The sequence below is a fragment of the Mustela erminea genome, chromosome 1 (assembly GCF_009829155.1).
Source record: "Mustela erminea isolate mMusErm1 chromosome 1, mMusErm1.Pri, whole genome shotgun sequence".
Classification (NCBI taxonomy): Eukaryota; Metazoa; Chordata; class Mammalia; order Carnivora; family Mustelidae; genus Mustela; species Mustela erminea.
In genome coordinates, this window is record NC_045614.1 from 3,058,878 (window position 1) to 3,080,173 (window position 21,296).

General features: G+C 62.5%; 1 protein-coding gene across 1 annotated transcript in view; it reads right to left on the reverse strand.

The window, feature by feature from the left end:
• Positions 1 to 398: 398 nt before the first annotated feature.
• The window catches only part of SH3GL1 (SH3 domain containing GRB2 like 1, endophilin A2), a 30,085-nt gene continuing 9,187 nt past the window's right edge, over positions 399 to 21,296 (reverse strand). The window contains exons 2-10 of the mRNA XM_032306757.1: positions 5,822 to 5,890; positions 5,512 to 5,584; positions 4,491 to 4,634; positions 3,927 to 4,060; positions 3,639 to 3,797; positions 3,260 to 3,363; positions 2,492 to 2,616; positions 2,299 to 2,355; positions 399 to 1,801 (exon numbers count right to left, since the gene is read on the reverse strand). Coding sequence (XP_032162648.1) covers positions 1,605 to 1,801; positions 2,299 to 2,355; positions 2,492 to 2,616; positions 3,260 to 3,363; positions 3,639 to 3,797; positions 3,927 to 4,060; positions 4,491 to 4,634; positions 5,512 to 5,584; positions 5,822 to 5,890 — 1,062 coding nt within the window. The 3' untranslated portion in view covers positions 399 to 1,604. The remainder of the gene's footprint in view (positions 1,802 to 2,298; positions 2,356 to 2,491; positions 2,617 to 3,259; positions 3,364 to 3,638; positions 3,798 to 3,926; positions 4,061 to 4,490; positions 4,635 to 5,511; positions 5,585 to 5,821; positions 5,891 to 21,296) is intronic.

Here is a 21,296-nt window from a genome sequence, read left to right on the forward strand (position 1 = left end):
GCCTGGGCATGTGTCTCACCTGGGGGGGTGCCCCCTCCCCACACTGGTCACCAGGCACGTGGGCGGCTGTCTGGGTGGCATGGCCCCTTGGTCGGTGCAGGAGGGGACACGTGTCGTGCAGCTGTGGTGGGGGGCATCCACGGCCGGTGCCGGCAGCTGGACAGAGGCCAGCTGGCCCTCCCCGGCTCCTGGGGGGTGGGTCCCCACCCCAGGAGTGGGCCCTGCCCTGACAGAGGTCCCCTCAGGGGAGTTATGAGGGTCTAGAGGAGTTGGGGGAAGACCCACCCTGCACCTCAACCAAGCAAGAGGCTCTAGAAAGAGACATTTAATACTTTTTAAAAAAATCCGGATTACATTTTGATCTGCCCTCGACTGTGACCAAGGCGATGCTGGTCATCTTTGCCAGGAGGTCAGTGCCTCCCCCCACGAATGGCAATGGTGGGGGGGCTCAAGGAGGAGCAGAGCCTGGTGTCCCCAGGGCTTTGCTGAGTCATCAGAGGAGGGGAATGTGATCAGTCCCAAAGTCCCCGAGTTGAGCCGATTTTTGGACTAGGCAAGAGAGGAAGTGGCTGCAGGGCTGGGCTCTGCTGCTCAGGGCAGCCACCTGCCTGGGTCTGTAGGGAGATGGCTGGGGCCACTGTCAGCAGCAGGGACAGCGGCCGGCTGAGGAGGGGGGGGGGTGCCTGGACCCTCTTGAGGTCAGTCCCAGCAGCCAGAGGTCTGGGAACATTCACCAAAGCCTCTGTTTGACCGTCAGCAGAGCAGAGGCTGGAGACTCCTGTGGTCCCGTTTGGGGTGCACACGTGTGTGCCGTGTGCACAGCTGGTGGTGGCAGCTCGTGCCAGAGAGAAACGTCTGTGTGCTTGTCTGGGGCACCCTGCACATGGGAACTAAGGAGAGGGTGCAGGACATGGGGGGGGGGGGCGCCGCTGTACAGAGCTGAGCGCCCTGCAGGAGGGAGACGCCAGCAGCTCCGAGGCTGCTCAGGAAAGGGTCAGTCTTTAGGGGAACCCTGAGGACCCCAGGATTGTGTGTCCCCAGGGAGGTGGCACCATGGGTGTGCCGAGGCCTGGGGAACCCTGGGGTTGGGGCTGGGAAGGAGTGCTGCGGGGTTATTTAAAAGCCGGCTGGTGAGCCTGGGCTAGGGGTCCTGCTCAGAACAGCCAGTGGCGTGGACATTCTGCTTACCCTGTTAAGGGCAGGTCTCCTAGGGGGTGGGGGACAGCCCAGAATAGAGGGGACAAAGCAGGGACAGGACAGGGCATGTGTGTGAGTGAGGGGGCACACCTGGAGTTGCCCATTCCTGGAGGGGCAGTCCTGGAGGGGCGGGAGGAAGTTAGTGTTTCTCAGAGCACCTTAGTGTCAGCCCCCTCGGGGCCGAGGACTGGGGAGAGGCAGTCCAGGAGCAGCGGGGACGGGGAGGGAAAATACTGCCCGGCCCCGAGACTGCTGCCTGCAGAGGGGGCTGTGGACGAGCGCTAGCGGCAGCGGGCCCTGCCTCCCCGGCGGCGCCTGCCACCGCCTCCCCCCATCCCAGCCCCAGGAGCGCCGATGCACAGCCCTGGCTGCTGAGGCAGTTGGGACGCAGGCCGTGGGGCCGGGCCTCACTGGGGCAGGGGCACCAGCACCTCCACGTAGCTGAGGGGGAAGAAGCCCGACTGGCCGTGGAGCATGCCCTCGTACCAGTTCTCGTCGATCTGGTTGGTCAGCGTGATGACGTCACCCTCATGGAAGCCCAGCTCCCCGGCGTTCTCGGGCTCGAAGTCGTACAGCGCTTTGCAGCTTGGCTGGTCCAGGGGGGCTGAGGGCAGAGGCTTGGCTCAGACCCCGGGCCCCCTCCCACCCCACCCCAGCCTGGTTGCGTCCCCTGCAGGACAGCTGCTGCTGGTCCCGACGTCCCCCGGCCTCGTCAGAAAGGAAGGACAAGGGCCAAGAGGGATGGAAATGGGCTCCGTCCACCGGCACCAAAACACTCCTGGGAGGAGCCAGGGATGCCCAGGGGCATCGGGGGGACAGAATGACCAGAAGCCCTCAGGCGGCCCGTCAGAGAGCCTAGAAGCTGTTGGCCACCCTCGGTGCTGTGGATGGGGAACCCAGAGATGCCGTGCTGTGCCGTGCAGGCTCCAGGGTCTAACTCCTTCCCTGCCCAAGATGGGCCATGAGGACTTGATCCCAGGGGCGTCTGCTTCCACCAGAGAAGGGGAGGGGAAGGGTCCTTCTGGACAGACCAGAAAACCGCGTGTCACACTGCAGTGGGGAGCTTGTGAGGGCAGGGCCTGTGCCCGCAGGGACACTCACGCATGCTCCTGCTGGGGGTCCGGATGGGCTTGTCCGATGACCGGAAAGATGACGAAGCTGCTTGCAGACAAAGCAGAAAGGGGGACTGAGAACCTCGGGCTGGGCCCCTTCCCCGGGGTGGGGAGCAGGGGCGGCGGTTGGCTCCGCGCTTTGGATGGAGCAGCAGGCTGTGTGGCCCCTCCCCACTGCTTACGTGTGATCTTGGGGGCCGTGGCACAGGGGAAGCCCCCATTGGACTGCTCAGGCTCCCCAAGGTCGAAGGGCTCCCGAGGCTTGGGCTTGTATTCCCGCTTGGGACGAGAGGAGGCGTCCCGCATCCTGCGGGCAGGGAGGGTCAGCTGTGGGCAGCCAGCAGGGGCCGAGTCCTGTGCATGCCGAGGGGAAGGGACACCCCCAGCCCCACCGCTGATGCTGCTGCCCAGGACTTGGGGTGGGAGGAGGAGCCCTGAGACCGGCCTGGATGCAGAGGCCCAACGGGTCTAACCAAAGGGCCTCCCAGTCGGTCGGTTCCCCCAGCTCAGACCCTGCTCGGAGGCTGCCAACCGGCCAGGTCCTGCCAAAGCCTGCAGCCCCAGGGCGTGCCCACCCCACCTGGGGACGTGGCCCTCGGAGGGGAGCGCTGGCTGCCCCTGCCCGGGGTAACCCACCCCCTCAGGCCCAGAGCTCTGGAAGGTCTCTTTCTTCCGGCCTCTCAGCCTCCGGTCACTCCAACCCTCCCCTGTGAGGTGGTCTTGCTCCCCCTGGAGCCCCCGCCCGGCGCACATGGCCTTCATCTCTTGATGAAGAGAAGCCGGCCCCCTGCTCTGACACGGACCCCAAGCCGGCCTGGGCCATCGGGGAGGCTGGTGGTGGGGTCTCGGAAGCCCAGAGGGCCGGCCCAGGGACCCACAGGAGCGGCTCTGGGCTTCCAAGGTGCAGCACAAGACCTGATGGGGCTCCCGCGGGGACGGCCGGCGCTCACCTCCGCTTCAGCTTGTCGGCCAGCTCGTCTAGGATCTGCACGGCCTGCCGGTGGTAGTCCAGCTGGGCGTCCACCAGCGCGGAGAGCTGGCTCACCTGCTCGATCTGTGAGGAGCAGCCTGCTGAGGGGCCAGCCCCCCGGGACTCCCACCCGCGAGGCCGCCTCTCTCAGGGAGTCTTGCCAGAATACTCCTGGCACCGGGACCCTCCCCCTCCACCTGACCCCGCACTGCTGCTGGAGGAGACCTGAAAGCTTCACAGGGCCGGGGGAGGCCCCTCGGGTCCCGTGGCTGCCCCTTCAGGCTCCCGGTAAGGCATGCGTGACTCCGCCCACGGCCCCAGTTTTGGGCAGCCTCCCCCCAGGAAGGGCCCAGACGCACATCGGTCTCCAGGAGGTTGTGCATGCTGGTCTCGGCCACCTCCTTGGACTCCTCGAACTTCTCCAGGGCCTGCCGCAGCTCCTCGTCAGGGATCCTGCCCTGTCGTTTCTTCTTGTAGTCGAAGTCCAGGCGGCGGCCCTCCAGCTTCTTCAGGTGGTGCTGGGGGGTGGGGGGAGCAGCAGGGCTGTGAGGTACGTGCTGGGGCTCCAGGAAGCCGGGCACGCTGGGAGCAGGGCTGTGAGGCACCTGCGCCGGGTGAGGGCGGGCACGCTGGGGGGGTGGGCGCACCTGGATCTCCTTCAGGTCTTTGTCACACAGGTTCTGCAGGGGGTCGATGAAGTTCTGCTTGACCTCGATGTCGAGAGAGTCCTTCACCTCCGCCAGGCGCTTCATGGACTCCCCCGCGTCCAGCAGGGCGTCCCCTGGCGGGGGGAGTAGGGGAGAAGCGGTCATAGGAGGCCAGGGCCTGGGGTCCAAGATACCCCCAACTGCGAACCTGCCCTCACCCCCCAGGGCCCAGACGCCAGAATTCAGAACCACACGACGGTCCCTGAAGTCTGAATCTGAGCCCACCAGCCAGGAGGAGCCAGGGATGACGGGGCTCAACCCCCCCCCACGCCCCCACGCGCAGCTTCTCCCACGTTAGCTGTGGCTCAAGGGCAGGCTTTCCAGCGGCAACACTCCGCCCCTTGCTCATCCCCACGAGGAAAGAGGGGTGTTCTGGGAGCTTCCGTCGCCCTCGTCCAGGGAATTAACAGGCACCGCAGAGGACTCCGGAGCACGGCGGGAAGTGGCATCCCACCCTCCAGCGCGACGCTCTGGCCCTCCAGCCTGGCCTTCTAGAGCCCTCACCGAAGTTGGACTCGCCGCCCAGCTCCTTCCCGTGGCGGATCATGCACTCGCCCAGCAGGCCTTCCGACTGTGGGTAGCCGGGGTTCTTCACCTGCCCGCGGATCTTGGACACCGTGTTGAGCATCGTCAGCTTGGCCCGTGAAGCTGGAAGAGAATGGGCTGGGTAGGCCTGCGGCCAGTCTCTCTCCAGAATAGGCCTGTACTCTGCCAGCGCTGCGGGCTGCCTGTCCCCAACACCCTCTTATAGAGCGCTGTCCTGGCCCAAGGAACCTCAGTTCCTGGGTCTGCTAATGGCCAAGCTCCAAGGATAATCTCCTGCACGGACCTCCCACCTCTGCCCACCCTGGCCGTGAGCAGGTGATCGACTCCCCTGGGCCCCTCGGGGCCTCTGCATCCTGGAGCACAGCTCCGACTCCAGAAGCTCCCCTCCGGGCCTGGGGACTAGCACCCCAGAGAAGTGAGCGGGCAGGCATAGGTGTGTACAGGTGCCTGGCACGGGGGAGAAGCTGTGCGCTAGCCTCGCCCGCTCAGCTCTGTCCCTGGCGCGGGCCTCGAGTAGACCCGGCTGGAGCTGCTGCGGGTCCCTACCCATCAGTAGGAGTACTGCGGGAACTCGGATCTGGACTGTCCACAGGGAAAGGTCCCCGTCTCTCTCTCTCAGACTAGAGACTCATGCTCCAAAGCTGGGCCTGCAGCTAGGGCCTGGCAAATGGTGGGCAGCCAGTTCAAACTGGTGCACAGAGCTGGTCAGGTGGGAGAGATGCCCTTTCTGGTGGGGACTACTAGCTGTAGGGGTGACTTCGGACTAGGGTTGCCACACAGAACAAGAGCTGCCTGATGGAGAGGAAAGGAAACACAGGACTCTGAGGGCAACCTCTGCACCCCTGGGTCCAGCCCCCCATGAAACCCGCCTGCCTACTCCCGGGCACTTCAGTTCTCTGAGCCCACACGTTCCTCCTTCGGCTCCAGAGACTGGCAGTTCCTGGCTGACACAGACCCTCCAGCCGGCTGGCACCCCTACCTGGGTTGGGCTGCAGGTACTCGATGGTTCTGGCCAGCACTTCCGTCACAGCCTTGCTGGTGACATCCACCTTCTGTCGAGAGAGGCGAGGTGTGGGCTTTCACAACCACTGGGGCGCCGGAGGCCGAACCTGGAGTCCCTGGACAGCCCCTGCCTCTGCGCCCCCCCCCCACCTCCCAGGGCCAGAGGCGCATCCATCCAGGGCACCCCCCCCCCCCCCCCCCGCCGTTGCAGCCCAGCTGTGGTGTGGCTGTGGCCTGGGAGGGTGACAGTGCTGGGCGTCAGGCGGCCGCACCAGCTCCCCTGGTACCTTCTCCATTTCTTTGAAGTCTTCATCAAGCTTGGTCCCTTCAGCCCCTCCGACCTTCTCGCTGACCAGCTGGGAGACAGAAGGAGGGAAACCAGCGTGAGCCTCAGACGAGGAGAAGGCCCGACTATGCTTTCCAGCCATGTCCACTGTCAGGGCAGCTGCTGAAGGGGTGTGCCCTCCAGGATGGCTTCCCAGGGGTGTGGCTGACGGCCAGGTGGGTGGCGGGAGAGGGGAGAGTAGGGGTGGCGCCTCCTGCTGGAAGCCTTCCCTGGTCACGCCTACCCCCTCGAGGGCCCACCACCCCTGCAGACTCGCGTGGGGCCGACCACAGCTGAGTGACGTTCTCTCTCAGGGCTCAGAGGCCCACACCCGGACAGTGATGCCATGGCTCGGCTCCGTGTGGGGATGAGGTTCACCAGAATAACTCTGCTCAGGGGTCACACAGCTCCCTTTCCTGCACTGAATTCTTTGGGAAGGAATCCTGGAACCCGGGGGCCAGCCCTTCCCCGAAACACATTCTCCCTGGGCACTTCTGGGAAGCGAGCAGATCTGCAGTGGAGAGGCGGTCCTGCAGCCGAACGGACGTGCAGACGACGCAGGCCACCGCTCTGCGTCCCTCACCCCCGGATCCGGAGCAGACAGGGTCTGTGCGCCAGTGGGTCGGGGTTTCTACTTGGCTGACCCTGGGGGTCAGGAGGGGCCTGTAGTGCAGGCGAGCGGTGAGGCCGCTGCAGTGCGGGGACAGGAAGGAAGCAGGGTTGGTGCAGGGTCTGCCTGGTGACTGTCGCCACCTGCAGTGCCTCAGGCCATGTGCCATCCTCTAGGGGACCCTGCAGGACGGACAGGGGCTACCCTCCGGGCTCCTGCTGGTCACTCCATAAGGAAAGACCCTGGTCTCTCCCTGGGCCATCATGGGGCGTTCCACTTTATTTCGTGGGGCAGTTTCACTTCTTTTGATGACGGTAAAACAGGACGTTCTCAAATTCAGTGGTTGCCAGAGAGGGAAATGAGTTCACGGCCTGACGCGAGACGAGACTCTTCTGCTGAACTGGGCGGGAGGTGAAGCGTAAGTGCTCAAAACCACACCTTCCGGGGCCCCAGGATGGCGGCCTGCTCCGTGCAGGAGGACGCGGCGCGGGGCAGACAGGGAAGGTCGCACAGGCAGGAGCCACAGCCCTCCCCTAACCGGAGGGCCACGGGCAGACCCTGCAGGCTGGGGAGGGGGCGGGCGTGAGGGGCGCCTCCCCGTCTCCCCAGAGCGCTCAGCTCCGCAGGCAGCACGTGTGGGGCTGGATTTCCCAGGCTGTCCCTGCACCGGGGCACACAGGAGGCCATGCGGGGTCCCTACTAGTCTCCCTTCACCCCGCCTGGGAGCTCCGGGCTCGAGGCCCTCGCGGAGCAGACGACCATTCCCCACGTCCTTTCTCTTCAGAGCTCAGTCTTGGACCGGCACAAATGGACGCAAGGATGACAAGAGGCCAAGAGGAAAAAGGGAAAATCAAAGAAGTCATGTGCCAACTGTAGCAACGGAGGGCCGCAGTGGGGGCCTCGCCAGGGGCAGACCGTGCCTGGCCGAGAGGGGCCCGAGCGGCCCGTGGGAAGAGCCGCAGGTGTTGGTAACGAGCGCGCACCTTCGGGCAGGAGGAGCAGGTGCTTCTAGGGACCGGGGCCTCCTGTCGCCGGGCAGCCAGCCGTGGAGGCCCAGCGGCTGGGGTGCTGCCTGAGTGGAGGGGCTGGCAGGGTCCCAAAGGGCCCTGCCCACGGGGCAGGCCATGATCCGGACATCCCGTTCCTGCTCAGGAAGAACGCACACACATTTTCAGATCCAACAAGAGCAGCAGACGCCCTCTCGGGAATACCTGCCCCCCGCAGAACCAGCACCGCACCCCAAGCTCCCTTCCCACGTGCCCTCGGTCGGACTCCCTACAGCCCGATCCTGCTCCCACTCGGGGCGGGAAGAAACAGGCATGGTGCCTGCTGGGGCCCGCTCTTCCTCTCTACACCTGAGATCGGCCAGGGACGCCCACGGGCTTCCAGCATGGAAGGAAGCCCGCTGGCCGAGCCCTGCATGGCCACAGCACCCCCCACCCAAGCACAGGCAGAGAGGGTTGTGACCAGTGCCCACTTTCCTGCAGGGCCACGACCGTGGCAGTGGGTGCAAACCGCAGCATCCCGGGCCCCACCAACTTCATCGGAGCCTGAATCACCGGCTCCAACCCCATAAAGGCCGCCGCTGAGAAAGCCAGGCCGGCGCCTCCCTAGAGCCAACACGAAGCCCAGCTTGGGCCAGAACCTTCTCCAGAACCCTGCCCCAGTTCAGGAGCCAGTCTGTGCCCTCAGTGGCCCCCACGGGGTGAGACCCAGGGCTGCGAAGAGGCTGCCGGGCAGTGGGACCTGGCGATGGCCTCCGAGGGGGGCTCCCCACAGCCCAGCGGACGCGTCCCCGCGCCTTCCGAGACCGGCTCGAGCTCCTCGCCCCTGGACTGGCGCTGCTCGCACGGTGGGCCTCAGGGTAGTGCTCAGTGACTGTGTCCACAAAGGGCTAGAGCAGGGGGTCTCTCCTGGGGGCCTGTCACCTGTGTCTATGAGCAGTGGAGCTGCGTCCGCTGACAGCACTCCCTGCAAACGAGGCGCCTGGGAGACGAGCGAGCCGGGAACAGCGCCAGATCTTCACCCCAGCGCACCTACATGACTTCAAGGCACAAGGGTTGGCCTGTGGGCATCAGTAATAGACTGTCCGGGGGAGCGGCTGTTCTTTCGGAGACCCGTGTCATCATTCCAGACCTCTGGAGAGAAGCAGGGAATCTGACCGTCGGGACAGAAACAGAACACGCAGCGGAAGGACCCACGAAAGGAGCGCAAGCCAGTGGGGCAGCCGCTCCGGCCTCAGGACCCGGAAGGGCAGGAGAAGCTGCTTTCAGGGGCGGGGGAAGGGATCATGGGGGGCTGGTCACTGGCTACTTGGTGGCAGCTGGGGAAGCAGTGTGAATCCTGCGGGGCAGGAGGAAGCCAACAGCGGTCTCCGGCTGAATCGTCTCCGCAGGAAAACCGGATCGACGCGCGCAACACGGGAAATGAAGGGGTCCGTCTGCGGGCTTAGGGGCCTGGGCAGACCTGCTTTGATCATGTAAGGGTTTAAGAGAAAACAAGGCAGGGAGAGGAAGGAGGAGGGGGAGGAGGAGGAGGGGGAGGAGGAAGCTGGCACGGAGGTGCTGGGAGGAGGGGAGATGTGCAGGGCCGCTGCGTGTGTCCCTACTCACGCCCTGCGCCTTGTGTCTGGGGGCCACTTGCGGCGCTCCAGGACCACATCCCAGGGTAACACCAGAGATCACCTGACCTCCCCTGGCCCAGGCTTCCCCTCCTGCGTCCATGTAGCTAACTTCTCCCTGCCCATCTGTGGGTGCCAGGATGACCTTTGCCATGCCAGAGAGGAGAAGCTGCTTGTCAGCAAGGAACAGGTGACTGAGACCAGGGCCCTGGGGCAAAGGGGGCCTCAAGGGTCGGGGCCCAGCCACTCCGGCTATGGCCCTACACGAGCCATGTGAGGATCTGGGCCGGTGAACAGTTCTCCTGGCTCTCAGATGTGAGCACAGTGGCTCCGGTTAGCGACGGCTGTCAGGCCGGGGGTCGATCGGCTAGCGCCCAGTTAACGGTCGAGCAGCTAACGACCACATTACGCGATGCCCGATGTCTGAAGCGGGGCAGGTACAAAAGGAGCACGAGAGTCTGACCTGGCCTTGGGGATCAGCGCTCTGGCAGGGGAGATGAGAAAGTCTGACGAAACCGCAGTGCAGTGCAAAGAACACAGAGAACAGAGAGTCACAAAGGAGGAGTAAATACGCCCGCAGGGGAGCGGGCCGTGGCTGCGAGCTGGACCTGAAAGGCAGGGCCCCAACTGGCAGGGCCAGGCCAGGTGGGCAGAGAGTTCTGGGTTCTGGGTGAGAGGCAGGTTTGGGGCACAAGGGCTAAAGTTCCTGGCCGACTGCATGCCAGGCGGTGAGTAGTACAGGCAAGAGGGTGGGGGAACCAGCCGGCCCATTTCACAGATGGGAGAAACTGAGGAGTAAGAGACCGTGGAACTGTAAGTGGAGGACACGGGTGCTGTGCCCAGACCTGTCGGACTTGCCAGTCTACCTGCACTGTGTCCTGCGCTGGGGGAGGGCGGCGGTAGGATACGGGGGAAGCTTGTGGCCCGTGTGGGCCTCCGAGGGCTGCGGGGAGGGGTCAGAATGCCGCATACGCAATGCCTGGACACGGGAGGCCCCAGGAGGCCACAGGGATGATCCCGGGCAGAGCTGAGACATTCCTGAGCCAGGGTGACGGCACAGGGTTGGGAGGGGAGGGATGGAGCCCGAGGATAGACACACTCCCTCCAGGTCCCTTCCAACTCCACCCGCCCTCCCTGCCGCCTCCTAACATCTGGAAGGCTCGGAGCCAAACGCTGCAGAGCAAGCCCCTCTAGTTTCCATCACGGTCTTCGGTCTCGTGACACCCCGTCACCCAGCTCTCCCTCCTCGCCCTGTGCCCCCGGGCCCCCATCTGAGAAGGCGCTGGCACAGACACCAGCTGCTGTGCTCTTTGGCTAACAGGCTCCCTTTCTGGAAAGGCAGGGCGAGGCGAGCATGCTTCTGGGGAGGTGGCATGTGGGGTGCACGGACTGCCCCAAGCCGCCGCCTCTTGATGCGTCCGTCCCCACCCAGGAACCCCAGCGGCCCCTGGCGTCACTGGGACACTTGGGGAAACTGCCAAAGCCTGGGCCCTCGTGAGCCGCGGGAGGCTGAGCTGCTTGCCGCGCAGGGCGGAGCTCCCCCGTCCGTGGCTCTGAGAGCAAAGCCCACGAGACGTGGTGCTGGGCCCCGGCCCTGGGGTGACGGGGGGCGGGGCGGGGGATGGGGAAGTGGAGCCCGTGGGTACAGCAGCTGTGCCTGCAGGAACCTTCCTCCTCCTCCTGGGAGGAGCCCAAGGACGTGACGGAGACATGTGAGCAAGACTGAGAGCTCCTGTCCCAAGCGCGACTCGTCTGTCACGGGTCCTCCGTAAATATTTGGGAGGCGACGGAGAGAAGAGGTCACCACCCCCACTGAAGGCAGGGTTGGGACAAGTCAGAACTCCCCGAGGCATGCCGGGAGTGGGAAACTGCCCCGGAGCTGCCAGCCCCCTTCACGCCTCGTGGCACACGCGCCCTCCTCCCAGCCGCCCCGACTGGGTTTTCCTTGGTGGAAGGGCGCGGTGGCAGTGATGAACCAGGAATAATCTTGTGAGGCTAGATGCCACAGGAAAACCGCCAGCTGGGCTCCATGGCCACCAGCTCAGGCCCGGGCGGGCCGACCCGCACCCAGACACAGCCCTGCACACGGCACGTCGGGGCTTCCTGGGGACGCCAGCTCTGGTGCCGAAGCACCGCGGCCTCTGAAAGCCCGAGCGTTCTCTCAGCAGAAGGCAGTGGTGGCCTCAATGCTGGCGCAGAAGCAGAAGCCGGAGGTCCTCCAGACTATAGGGCCATGCCAGCTGCTGGTTTCCCTGCCAGAGCGGGGCTGCTGTCATCTGGGGACAGAGCCAGCAAAGCTGTGGCGAGGAGCCGGGCAGGAGGGCCTTGGTCAGACCAGGCTTCTGAAGGCTGAAACCCCCGGGGTCTTCTGCCACCCATAGGGCCGGTCCTTGATGTCGCGTCCCGGGCTGGCCCCAACGGCCGCTGCCCTGCTTGGCACACACTGTCTGAATGCCAGGGGGGACCCTCAAGTAAGAAAACGCCTCCAGGTCACCTGTCTGGCTTCACCCCAAAGTCTGAGCTGGCCACTGACCACTGGGAGCTGGAACTGACCACTGGGAAGAAGTGACTTCAGGAGGAAGCGGTGAGGCAGACGGGGGACCACCACCCAGTGACCGTCACGGCGCAGTGAGGAGCCAGATGACGAGGCTCCACATGCTGCTGTCCCGGAGACGGAACACAGCAGAGGGACACAGTGGAGGCCGGATCTGGAGGCCCTGACCTCTGCTTCCACAGTGCCAGTCTGAGTCCCGGCGGGGACAAGCTCCCACTGGGCAGACACCAGGACAGCTGCCCTCCTCGCCTCTCCCCGCTCCAGGCTAAGAAGGTTCTTCCCGGACTCTGCTAGAGCCCGGTCTATCCACCCGCTCTGCACGGTCACACTCCTTGCCCACGGGGCCTACTGAACCCAGGATCCGCGGTAAGGGCCGCGCGGGCCTCTGCAGCTCCCCCGCGCACCCGGACCAGGCCTGCTCCGACCCTGGCGCAGACTCTCCTCGGTCCTCCCCAGGACCCCGGGTAGCCTCTCCCAGGTCTCCCTCCCTGGGCCTTGCTCCCGCCTCCTGTCCAGAACCCTCCACGCGTCATGTCGGGGCCTGCCACCCTCTCCGGGCTCCCACCCTGTTCGCACTGCGGCCCCCGGGACTGCTCCCTTGTCCGCCACCGCGGCCTAGTCCCCGTGTGGAGTAGGCGGCCTCGGCTCTGGTGCAACTTCCCCCAGGCCTTCCAGAGCACCTCGCATCCTAACTCCGCATGCCAACATGCCTTGGATCCCACATTTATCTCCGGCTGACAGCCAGCTCCAGGGGTGCGGGGACCCCGTGTGTCTTGTTTTCTGACCCAACCCGGCCCGCTGCATAGGTCTGCCGGACACCATCGGACTGGCTGGCCCAAGGCCCACTGAAGGGCGGACTCTTGCTGCCCCCTCTCCCCACCTGCAAAGGGCCGGCTCCAGAGGTGGCCTCTCCTCCTGCCTCCCGGTGTGCCTAACGGACAGAGGTGCAGGGTCCCCCAAAGGCGGGGAGAAATCTGAGGGCCTGAGGCTGTGGAGGAACAGTGAGGGGCAGAGCAGACATAGGCAGTTGCGAGGGGCCATTTCTTGTTGCTCGGGTCCCCGTTCCCGTGAGTGATGGAGCCGGCCTCAGCCCTCTGGGTTTGAGGGGAGCGCCTTGCTCCTCCCCGCAGGGTGACTCAGCAGTCCCAGGAAATGGGGTAACAAGGCACTCCTGCCCGGCCCCAGCTCCACGTGGAGGGTGCGGGAGAGGGCAGGCTGGCCAGCACGGGCCACAGGCAGGGATTTCCCCTCACAGTCCATCTGGCCAGGAGCCAGGGGCTGAGCACCCTCCCCACGCAGTGTGGGGGGGCAGTGGCCTAAGGTCCTGGGCGGGGCTCCTCTGGGGACCCTCCCAGTTTCCTTGTCCATGAAATGGAGTGTTGGCCCAAGTCCAACTGTAAAGATCAGCAATCCTGGGATTTCTATGAAGATGCCAAGCTTCCCCAAAAGGAAGCAGAAGCCATTTAACAGAACGGGTCCCTGCTTTCATCCATGGTTCCCCAGTTCCCTGGTTGATCTCACAGAATCTGGGGGAGGAAGTGGACCCCCTGGGCACCAAGGGGAGCCAGCAGAGCAGGAGCTCAGGAGGGGTCAGGCAGCACAGATGACCTTCTGTGGTCCTGATGCCTTGTTGGCCCTTCTGTCATCCTGGAGACCCCAAGAGGAAGGGACAGAGGCATCCAAGACCTCCAGCAACCATCTGGCCCAGCTGTGGTCTCTGGGTAGGTATCTTTACCTTATAAATGGGACAACCGGGCCCCAAGATATGCCTTGCCCGGGGCCAGGCAGCGTAGTGTGTGTGTGCCCACAGCAGGCAGGAGTCCCAGGAGAGTTAAGTCCAGCCCAACTCCAGAGGCTGGCCCTGCACTCCTCCGGCTTGTTCCTCGTTTTCAGAGGCTAGCTGCAAACCTCAGCCCTCCCACCAGCGAGTGTGGAGCCACGTCTCAGGCCTTGTAAGCAGGTCGGGAGGACCTTACTTGCTCCTGGACGCCAGAGCAAGGCCCCGAGTTCAGAGCCGTCCAGGACTACTCTGAGATAACTGTGCTGGCCCTGATGCCTGACACCTGAAGTTGAGGGCCGGCCTTGGCCTGAGCCTTCTGGAACTCCACACAATACCGACAGCTCAGGGCTAACAGGAGACCAAAGCTCCTGGAACACTACAGGGCCCTGTGCGACGCCAAGAGCACAATGGAGCCACTCGGGGGCCCACCAGTCTCCATCACATAGACCCTGGCCCATGGCATGCTCCTGCTCACCTAGGAGGAGTCGGGCGGGACTTTTCTCTCACCCTCCCGCTGACTGTGGCTCGGCCCAGAACACACTCTGGGAAAGTGTGGAATCTGGGCAGCAGCAGACTTGGCGGGGGTTGGGGGAGGGCGGGCGCGGGGCTCAGGCTGTGAGCTCATTCTGCCTCCTCCCAGGGCGGGTGGAAGGAATGAGGCCTGCGGACCAGGGGACTCTGAACTGGGCCCGATCCCAGCTGGCACCCCAGCTACACAGATGGTTTTTACCAACAACTGAGATGCTAGCAATTGCTCAAGGAACAGATCACCCCTGGGACTCGTGGTCGGGCTAAAATGCCTGGGTATATATGTTGCCCTCCTGAGTTCTGTCTTCTCATCGTGGGGATGGGGCAGGAGGACTGCAGGTCCCACACTGGGGAAGTCAACTTCAGATGAAAACTTACAGAAAGAAACACCCAAGCCACAAACAAATGTAATACAGCCCCAGGCCCGCCCGGCTTCACATCAGTGAGCATGCGCTGAGCAGCGGCTGCCAGTGGCCAGGCCACGGTCAGGGCGGCAGAGCACGAGGGGGTCTGCACACGCACAGAGACGACAAGGGCGGTCCCCAAACTCGTCTGGTGGCGATGGCAGAGCTGACAGAAGAGGAGCCGTTCAGGAAGAGACCAGAGAGCAGCTTGGAAATCCTGCCTGGCCTCCAAAAGGCACCAACTGAACGTCCGTATCAAACACTGTGAGCACAGCCTACCACCCAAGAGGCTGGGCGCTCAGGCCAGAGTCTCAAGGAGGGGCATGTGTACCCCAAACATGCCAAGCTAAGGCGATTCCCTGACTGACCTAAAAGCCCGGGGCCCCTGCCTCTTGCAACACAGATGCCTTTTCTCTGGTCTCTAAAACCTCTTCCATTTCTAAAGTCCTAACTTATGAGAAGCTGCCTCTTCCAGGAAGCCCTCCTGATTCTCCATCACCTGCCTCCTTACCCAGACGGGAGTGCTGTGGCCAGTGGTCACCTCTCCCATCACATTACCGGCACCTCCTCTCTTAAGTCCCTGCCCCTTCAGACCTCACCTGGGACCAGCTCACCCAGGCTGTGTTTTCTGTTCTGTGACGTCACCCGCCTCACTCCCACTGGACTGTGCCCCTGAACACGGACAGGAAGCACTTCGATCTGACCTCATACGCCACTCCATGGCAGCGAGGCTCTGAGAGAGCAGCAGGCTCAGGAGCTGACTGGATGGCAGCACGCCTCCGTATCCCCAACGTCCTTCCGTTGCCCACATGTGGGAAATTCGGGTTAGGCTGGCAATCTGGCTGGAAGCAGCCAGTCCAACTCCCTGCTCTCCACCCAAGGTCTGCCCACAGCGGGCTCCTGCACCAGACAGCCAAGGGTTGATGAAAGTTGCGAAGAAAAACGAAATCTGGGTGCTTGAGTGGCTCGGTTGGTTAAGCCATGGCCTTCAGCTCAGGTCATGATCTCAGGGTCCTGATATCAAGCCCCACATCGGGCTCCCTGCTCAGCGGGCAGCCTGCTTCCCCCTCTGCCCCCGACTCGTGCTCTCTCTCACTACGTGCTCTCACGGTCTCTGTCTCCCTCTCGCTCTCAAATAGGAGAGGAAAGGAAAGGAAAGGAAAGGGAAAAAAAGAAAACCAAAATCTGGACCAGTCAGGCCCAGACTGCTTCGTATTCAGAGGATGCCCCTTCCTGGAGAGGCGTGACTTCTCAGTGACAGGAACCCCTGTGAAAGCAACAAGTCTGTGGTTTGGGAAGACAGGACGCCGGAGAGGAAGGCTGACAGCAAACAGCCTCTGAACAGAAACACGCCAGACGGGAGCGGGGAGCTGGGGCGGCGCACACTCAGGGCGGCGGGCATCACCGGGCGGGCAGGGCTCCAACGCGGAGCTCCCGGCCACAGCTCCAGCCAGAAGCGCTGAGAGGATGCCGAGGAATGTGCCGTCACCTGGCGCTACTGCTCGCCTGTCCCATCAGGGCGGTGACAGCAGGTCTGGCTGGCAGGTGACTCATGGCCACCAAGACCAGCTTCTTCAGGTGTGGCTATATACGCTCCTGGGCAGGCACTGACCCCGGGACAGCACATGGTGAGCAGCGGCCCTCAGCACAGCAGACCCAGCCCTGCTGTGGGTCAACGACCAGTGCTGTGAGGGGGGCCAGGTGCTAAGTGCCACCGTTCTGTCACCCTGCCCCCCTCCAGCGACACCTGCCTGGGTCGGCTGCAGAGCCGGTCTTGGAAAGCCAGAGCTGGAAGGAGTCTAGTCTCAGAGTCACTGTCCAGCGCCTCCGCACAGATGAGGACACCAACAGGGCTGAGGAGGAAGGAGCCGCCCGGGTCAGGCAGGTGGCTCCCGGCAGGCACGGGGACAAACTGGCCCCATCCCTCCAGCTGCCACCCACCCTTTAGTGACCAGGGCAGGTGGGCCTGTCCTTCCTCGGGATGCATGGTCAGGCGCACGTGAGCGCGCGCACACACACACACACACACACACACACACACACAGAGCCATCAGCACTTGTACCCTAGCACTGGGGGAGAACCCAGGACTTGGAGGTTCTCAGGGACCCTGCCGCAGGCCACCGATGCACCAGTGCAGTTCCCAGTTCTCCTCCCTCAGGGTCGATCCTCATTCCAGCAAGGCCACTTGGGACAGCCTGGTCCCACCTCCCTGCTCCAGGGCGCCTCGCCAGCCAGCGGTGCAGTTACCATGAGGAGCCGGTGGGGGGCGGGGGGGTGCAGCGTGGGCCTGAATCCCGGCAGGTGCTTGGGTAACCAATATCCGTTGAGATAGTAAATAGATACACGTTGGCACGCACACCCTGCCCTCCGGGAGCCGCTGGGCAGGCGCTCTCAGCAGAAACACGCACCGCCTCTGCCTACCAGGCCACGACTGTTCGCAGGAACGCCGACTCTGCTGAGCCTCTGTTTCTTCAGCTGTAGGGTGGGAGGTGGTGACGATGTGCTGCGGGGCTCGGGTGTGAGTGTGCTTTAAAACCCACAGACCGGGGGCGCCTGGGGGGGTTCAGTCGTTAGGCGTCTGCCTTCAGCTCAGGTCATGATCCCAGGGTCCTGGGATCGAGTCCTGTCGGGCTCCCTGCTCAGCAGGGAACCTGCTTCCCCCTCTCCTGCTGCCCCTCCTCCCTGCTCGTGTGCATGCACACCCTTCCGCTCTCTCTCTCTCTCTCAGATTTTATTTATTTAACAAAGAAGAAGCAGAGAGAGCGGCAGAGAGAGAAGCAGCAGCAGATTCCCCGCTGAGCCTGGAGCCAGATGCAGGACTCCATCCCAGGACTCTGGGATTATGACCTGAACCAAAGGCAGACACTTAACCAACAGAGCCACCCAGGCACCTCCACTTCTCAAATGAATACATAAAATCTTAAAAAAAAAAAAAAAAGCCAAAACAACCCACAGACTATAGGTGCACGCCTGCTGGTCACCGCAGGACAGGCTACGTGAGGAAAGGCGGCCAGAGGGCTGTGTGCAGAGCTGGGGCATCGTTCCGCGGCTCAGGCAAGGTCCGGAAGCAGGATCGGCCATGTGGCCCGTACAATGGGGTGAAAGGCTTCCCGGAGGAGAGCCCTCCTGAGGGACCCGTGGTCCCACACACGCATGACCACACAGAGCCAGGCAGGGATTAAAAACTGCGCCCACAGCAGGCCAATCCGCTAGCTCTTCTTCTGCAGCAGAGACTCCGAGGGATCAGAAACGAGGGACCTCGACTCCAGAAAGCTCACGGCACAAGAGTGTCTGTGGACAGGCGGCTGTGATACACAATTCTCTGAGAGCGAGAGAGAGCCCGTGCAGGAGCTGGGGATGGGGGGAGCGGGAGAGGGAGAAGCAGACTTCCTGCTGAGCACGGAGCGCCACACAGGACTCCATCCCAGGACCCGGGATCATGACCTGAGCCAAAGGCAGACGCTGAAAGACGGAGCCACCAGGCACCCCTAGTTACGCACACGCGCTCCTGGCTACGGCACTCACGCTCTGCAAATGAGAGCTCAGCCCCGCAATCTGGGGGTGCAGGCGCAGCTGCATTTGCCAAGACAACTCTGCTGCTTCGACTCACCGGACCCCTCAGCAATGCTTTTCTGCATTGAAAGGAGCCCGGCCTCCCAACCTAGTGGCCTTCCTGTTCCGTTGTCACCCCATAATGTATGTCTGGTGTCGCTGCTTCTTAAGCTAGGAGCCAGAAGCGCACTCAAATCCCTCCCCACCTCCTGATGCCGATCTAGCACCCAGGGCTGCCTCGCAGCACCCAGGGCCGCCTCCACTTCCCGGGAAGGACAGACCGCACTGACACACGGCGTCTGGGCTCCTGGATGAGGGCGGAAAGACTGCGACGAGGCCAGCCGGCAGCGCGGAGGCTCCAGCACCCGCTCCAGCCGCCCGTGGAGAGCCCTGTGAGCTCCTCTGCTTTCCTCCCACGCTCAGACGCGGAGCTGGAATCCGGGGTCATCACCTCGGGGATCATCCCCGGTTTCTCGCTGCCAGCGCTGCTCACAGGACCCTGTGTTACTGCATCAGCCCTGTTCCAGTCACGGAGTCACCATTCGTGTTTGGGACACTCTCCTGCCCGGAGCTGATCTGCTCTGTCAGGATGGAAGATCTGGGGTCAAAGTCAGAAGGCCAGATTTCCCCCTTTTGAAAAGGTTGCCCTATTCATTCAATAATTCATTATATATGCCAAGTATAGTAGGGGGAAAGGATTAATAAAACCACACACAAAAAAGATTAATAGAAGGGACTCACAGGGAGAAGCCACTTCCTCCTTGTGGGGAGAGAACCAGGGACAGTTCACAAAGGACATGACCCCGAACCTGGCTTTGAAGGATAAACTGATGCAGAAAGGAGAACAGGATATGATGTGAAGAAAGGCACTGACAAGGGGACACGGAATCTGAACCCCTGCCGAGGACAGAGGAGCTGAGGGCTGACATGGAAACAAATGCCCTCGGGGGGTCTTGAAGTGTCCCTCTTAGAGATGGGGTGGTCTGGTCATTAAGCAAAGAATATCTAGTGTGAGCTCCAGGCTCTATGATGGGAAGAAAGGGGCCCTTGGACTCCAGACCTGCCAACTTTCTTCCACACAGTCAGCAGGAGCTGGTGACCCTCCTGTGGTGTTTCCTGCAAGGTGCCGCCCTGAGGGCAGAGGCACCAACAGTGTTTTTGGCATAAAACCTGAACACAGCGCCGGTTTTCAGATTCATGTTAAACAATGGTGGCGGAAGACTTCCTATCAATCAGCTTTTAAGTCACCAAGGTGGGATCCAGGAACCAGGGAGTGCCTTCTGCAGAGCTCCGGAGTCCCTCCACAGAGCCCTTTGGCTGAAGACAGCCGTTTTGCGGGGGGAACCTGTTCTCAGCACAGTGACCCAGAAGTCGACTTGGCCAAGTGAACCAGTCCTATTTTCTGGCTGACTGTGGTCGTCAAGTTGGAGGCGAGAGCTAAGGGAGGATAAGACACACGAGCACGCGTGCACACACACCCACCCTTAAGGAGGAGCAGAAAACCTTTATCAGGACAAGGCTTTCAGACAGTGCAGACCTATGGCTGCAGTAACAAATCACGACAAACCCAGTGACAAACAGCACAAAATGCGCAACAACCAGACACTAAAACGATACAAACACAAATCTTTTTTTTTTTTTTTTAAAGATTTTATTTATTTATCAGAGGGAGAGAGGGGGAGAGAGCGAGCACAGGCAGACAGAATGGCAGGCAGAGGCAGAGGGAGAAGCAGGCTCCCTGCTGAGCAAGGAGCCCGATGTGGGACTCGATCCCAGGACGCTGGGATCATGACCTGAGCCGAAGGCAGCTGCTTAACCAACTGAGCCACCCAGGCGTCCCTACAAACACAAATCTTAAAGAGGCGAGAAGTCCGACATGGATCTCACCGGGCCAAGTCCAAGGCGTTGGCGGGGCTGCGTTCCCGTCTACGGGCGCTGGGGGTCTTGGTGCCTCTCCTGGCTTCTAGAGCTGCCCCCAGCCCTTGGCTGTGGCCTGTCCTGTCCTCAAAGGCAGCCAAACAGACCTGCCACGCTCCCTTCTCCCTGACCCTCTCCCTCTCACCACAGAGGCGACAGGAACCTGTCTGGAAGTGCCCTGATCCCTAGATGGGGCCCACTGGGTCAGTTCCGAGTGATCTCTGAACCTCCAGGTCCACACCCTGGCTCCCATCAGCAAGCCCCCACGCTAAGGCAGCACACGGACAGGTTCCATGGAGCAGGTCGAGGCCCCCGCCCGCCACAAGGAACCACGGGAGGGCCTCGCCACCCGTCTATAGCACTCCTGTTCTAGAAAGTCACCGCGAACACTGAGCTGTTGAATATGAACCCGCCGCTCCTAGGGGAAACAACGGGGTTAGGTTCTTGTAAGCCTCTGGCCACAGCCGATCAATACATAACCTTGTTGTCACGTGCGTCTGTTTCAAGACACCGTATTTAACACACGCTGTTGACTCATCTACACTGAACTTGGCCAACAGCGCCATAACCCCCTTGTGTACAAGGTTCATCAGACACACGGGTTTCCTCCATAAGGAACAACATGTCTTCTTGTACTTGGGAACGCAAGCTGGCCCTGCAGCTCTGGGCTTGGGGCCGTTTCACACAGCAAAGTCACTCACAAAAAGCACAAAAATGCAAAAAAATGTGGCACTTAACAATACCGCAAGGACCCTGGTTAACAGTTTGGGCTGAAACACAAACACGGAGCCACTCTGCTCCCCCCCAGCTGGGAGAGCAAGCACACGGGGAGACAGAATTGTTTGCGCCTCGGCACAGGATTGCAAGGACAGCTAAGTGCCCCAAGCGCTGACTTGGGGGCCACGAAGAAATCCCAGTGGCCGGGAAGTGTGCACACGCAGCATCTCCCACCAGGGAGCCTCGACTGTGTATGTCAGCGTGAGTGACCCTCCGCGACAAAGCCGGATGCCAGGTGCTTTCTGCACATGCGGCCTCCCCGCGGAGAGCAGGGCTGAAAACTAAGCTACTGAGGAGCTGACAGGCTGATGCACAAATGAATCCTGGGAGGAAGACACGGGGCAGAGAGGGCTCTGGGTGTGGGCTGCGGCTGTAGGCCTCCCTGCTTTATCCGAGGTTCGTGTCCCTCCCAGGCACCCCCCAGCGAACCCCAGGCTGGGGAGCCTCCACCTCGCCCACTCGGTGTCCTGGCCAGGGCCCCTGGGTGGTACCGCAGAGCACACTGGAAATATCACCCTTATGAGTGTTCAGACACGTGACTCCCATCAGCTTTGGGGCCCAGGACTTCAGGTCATGCAAACTGACAATTTTTTTCCAAGCTGCTACCACAGAAAACCTATACGGTTCCATTACATGAGCTCTAAGTCTGGAAAACCTCTCAGACACATGCCCGAGGGGACACCGGCGAGCGCGC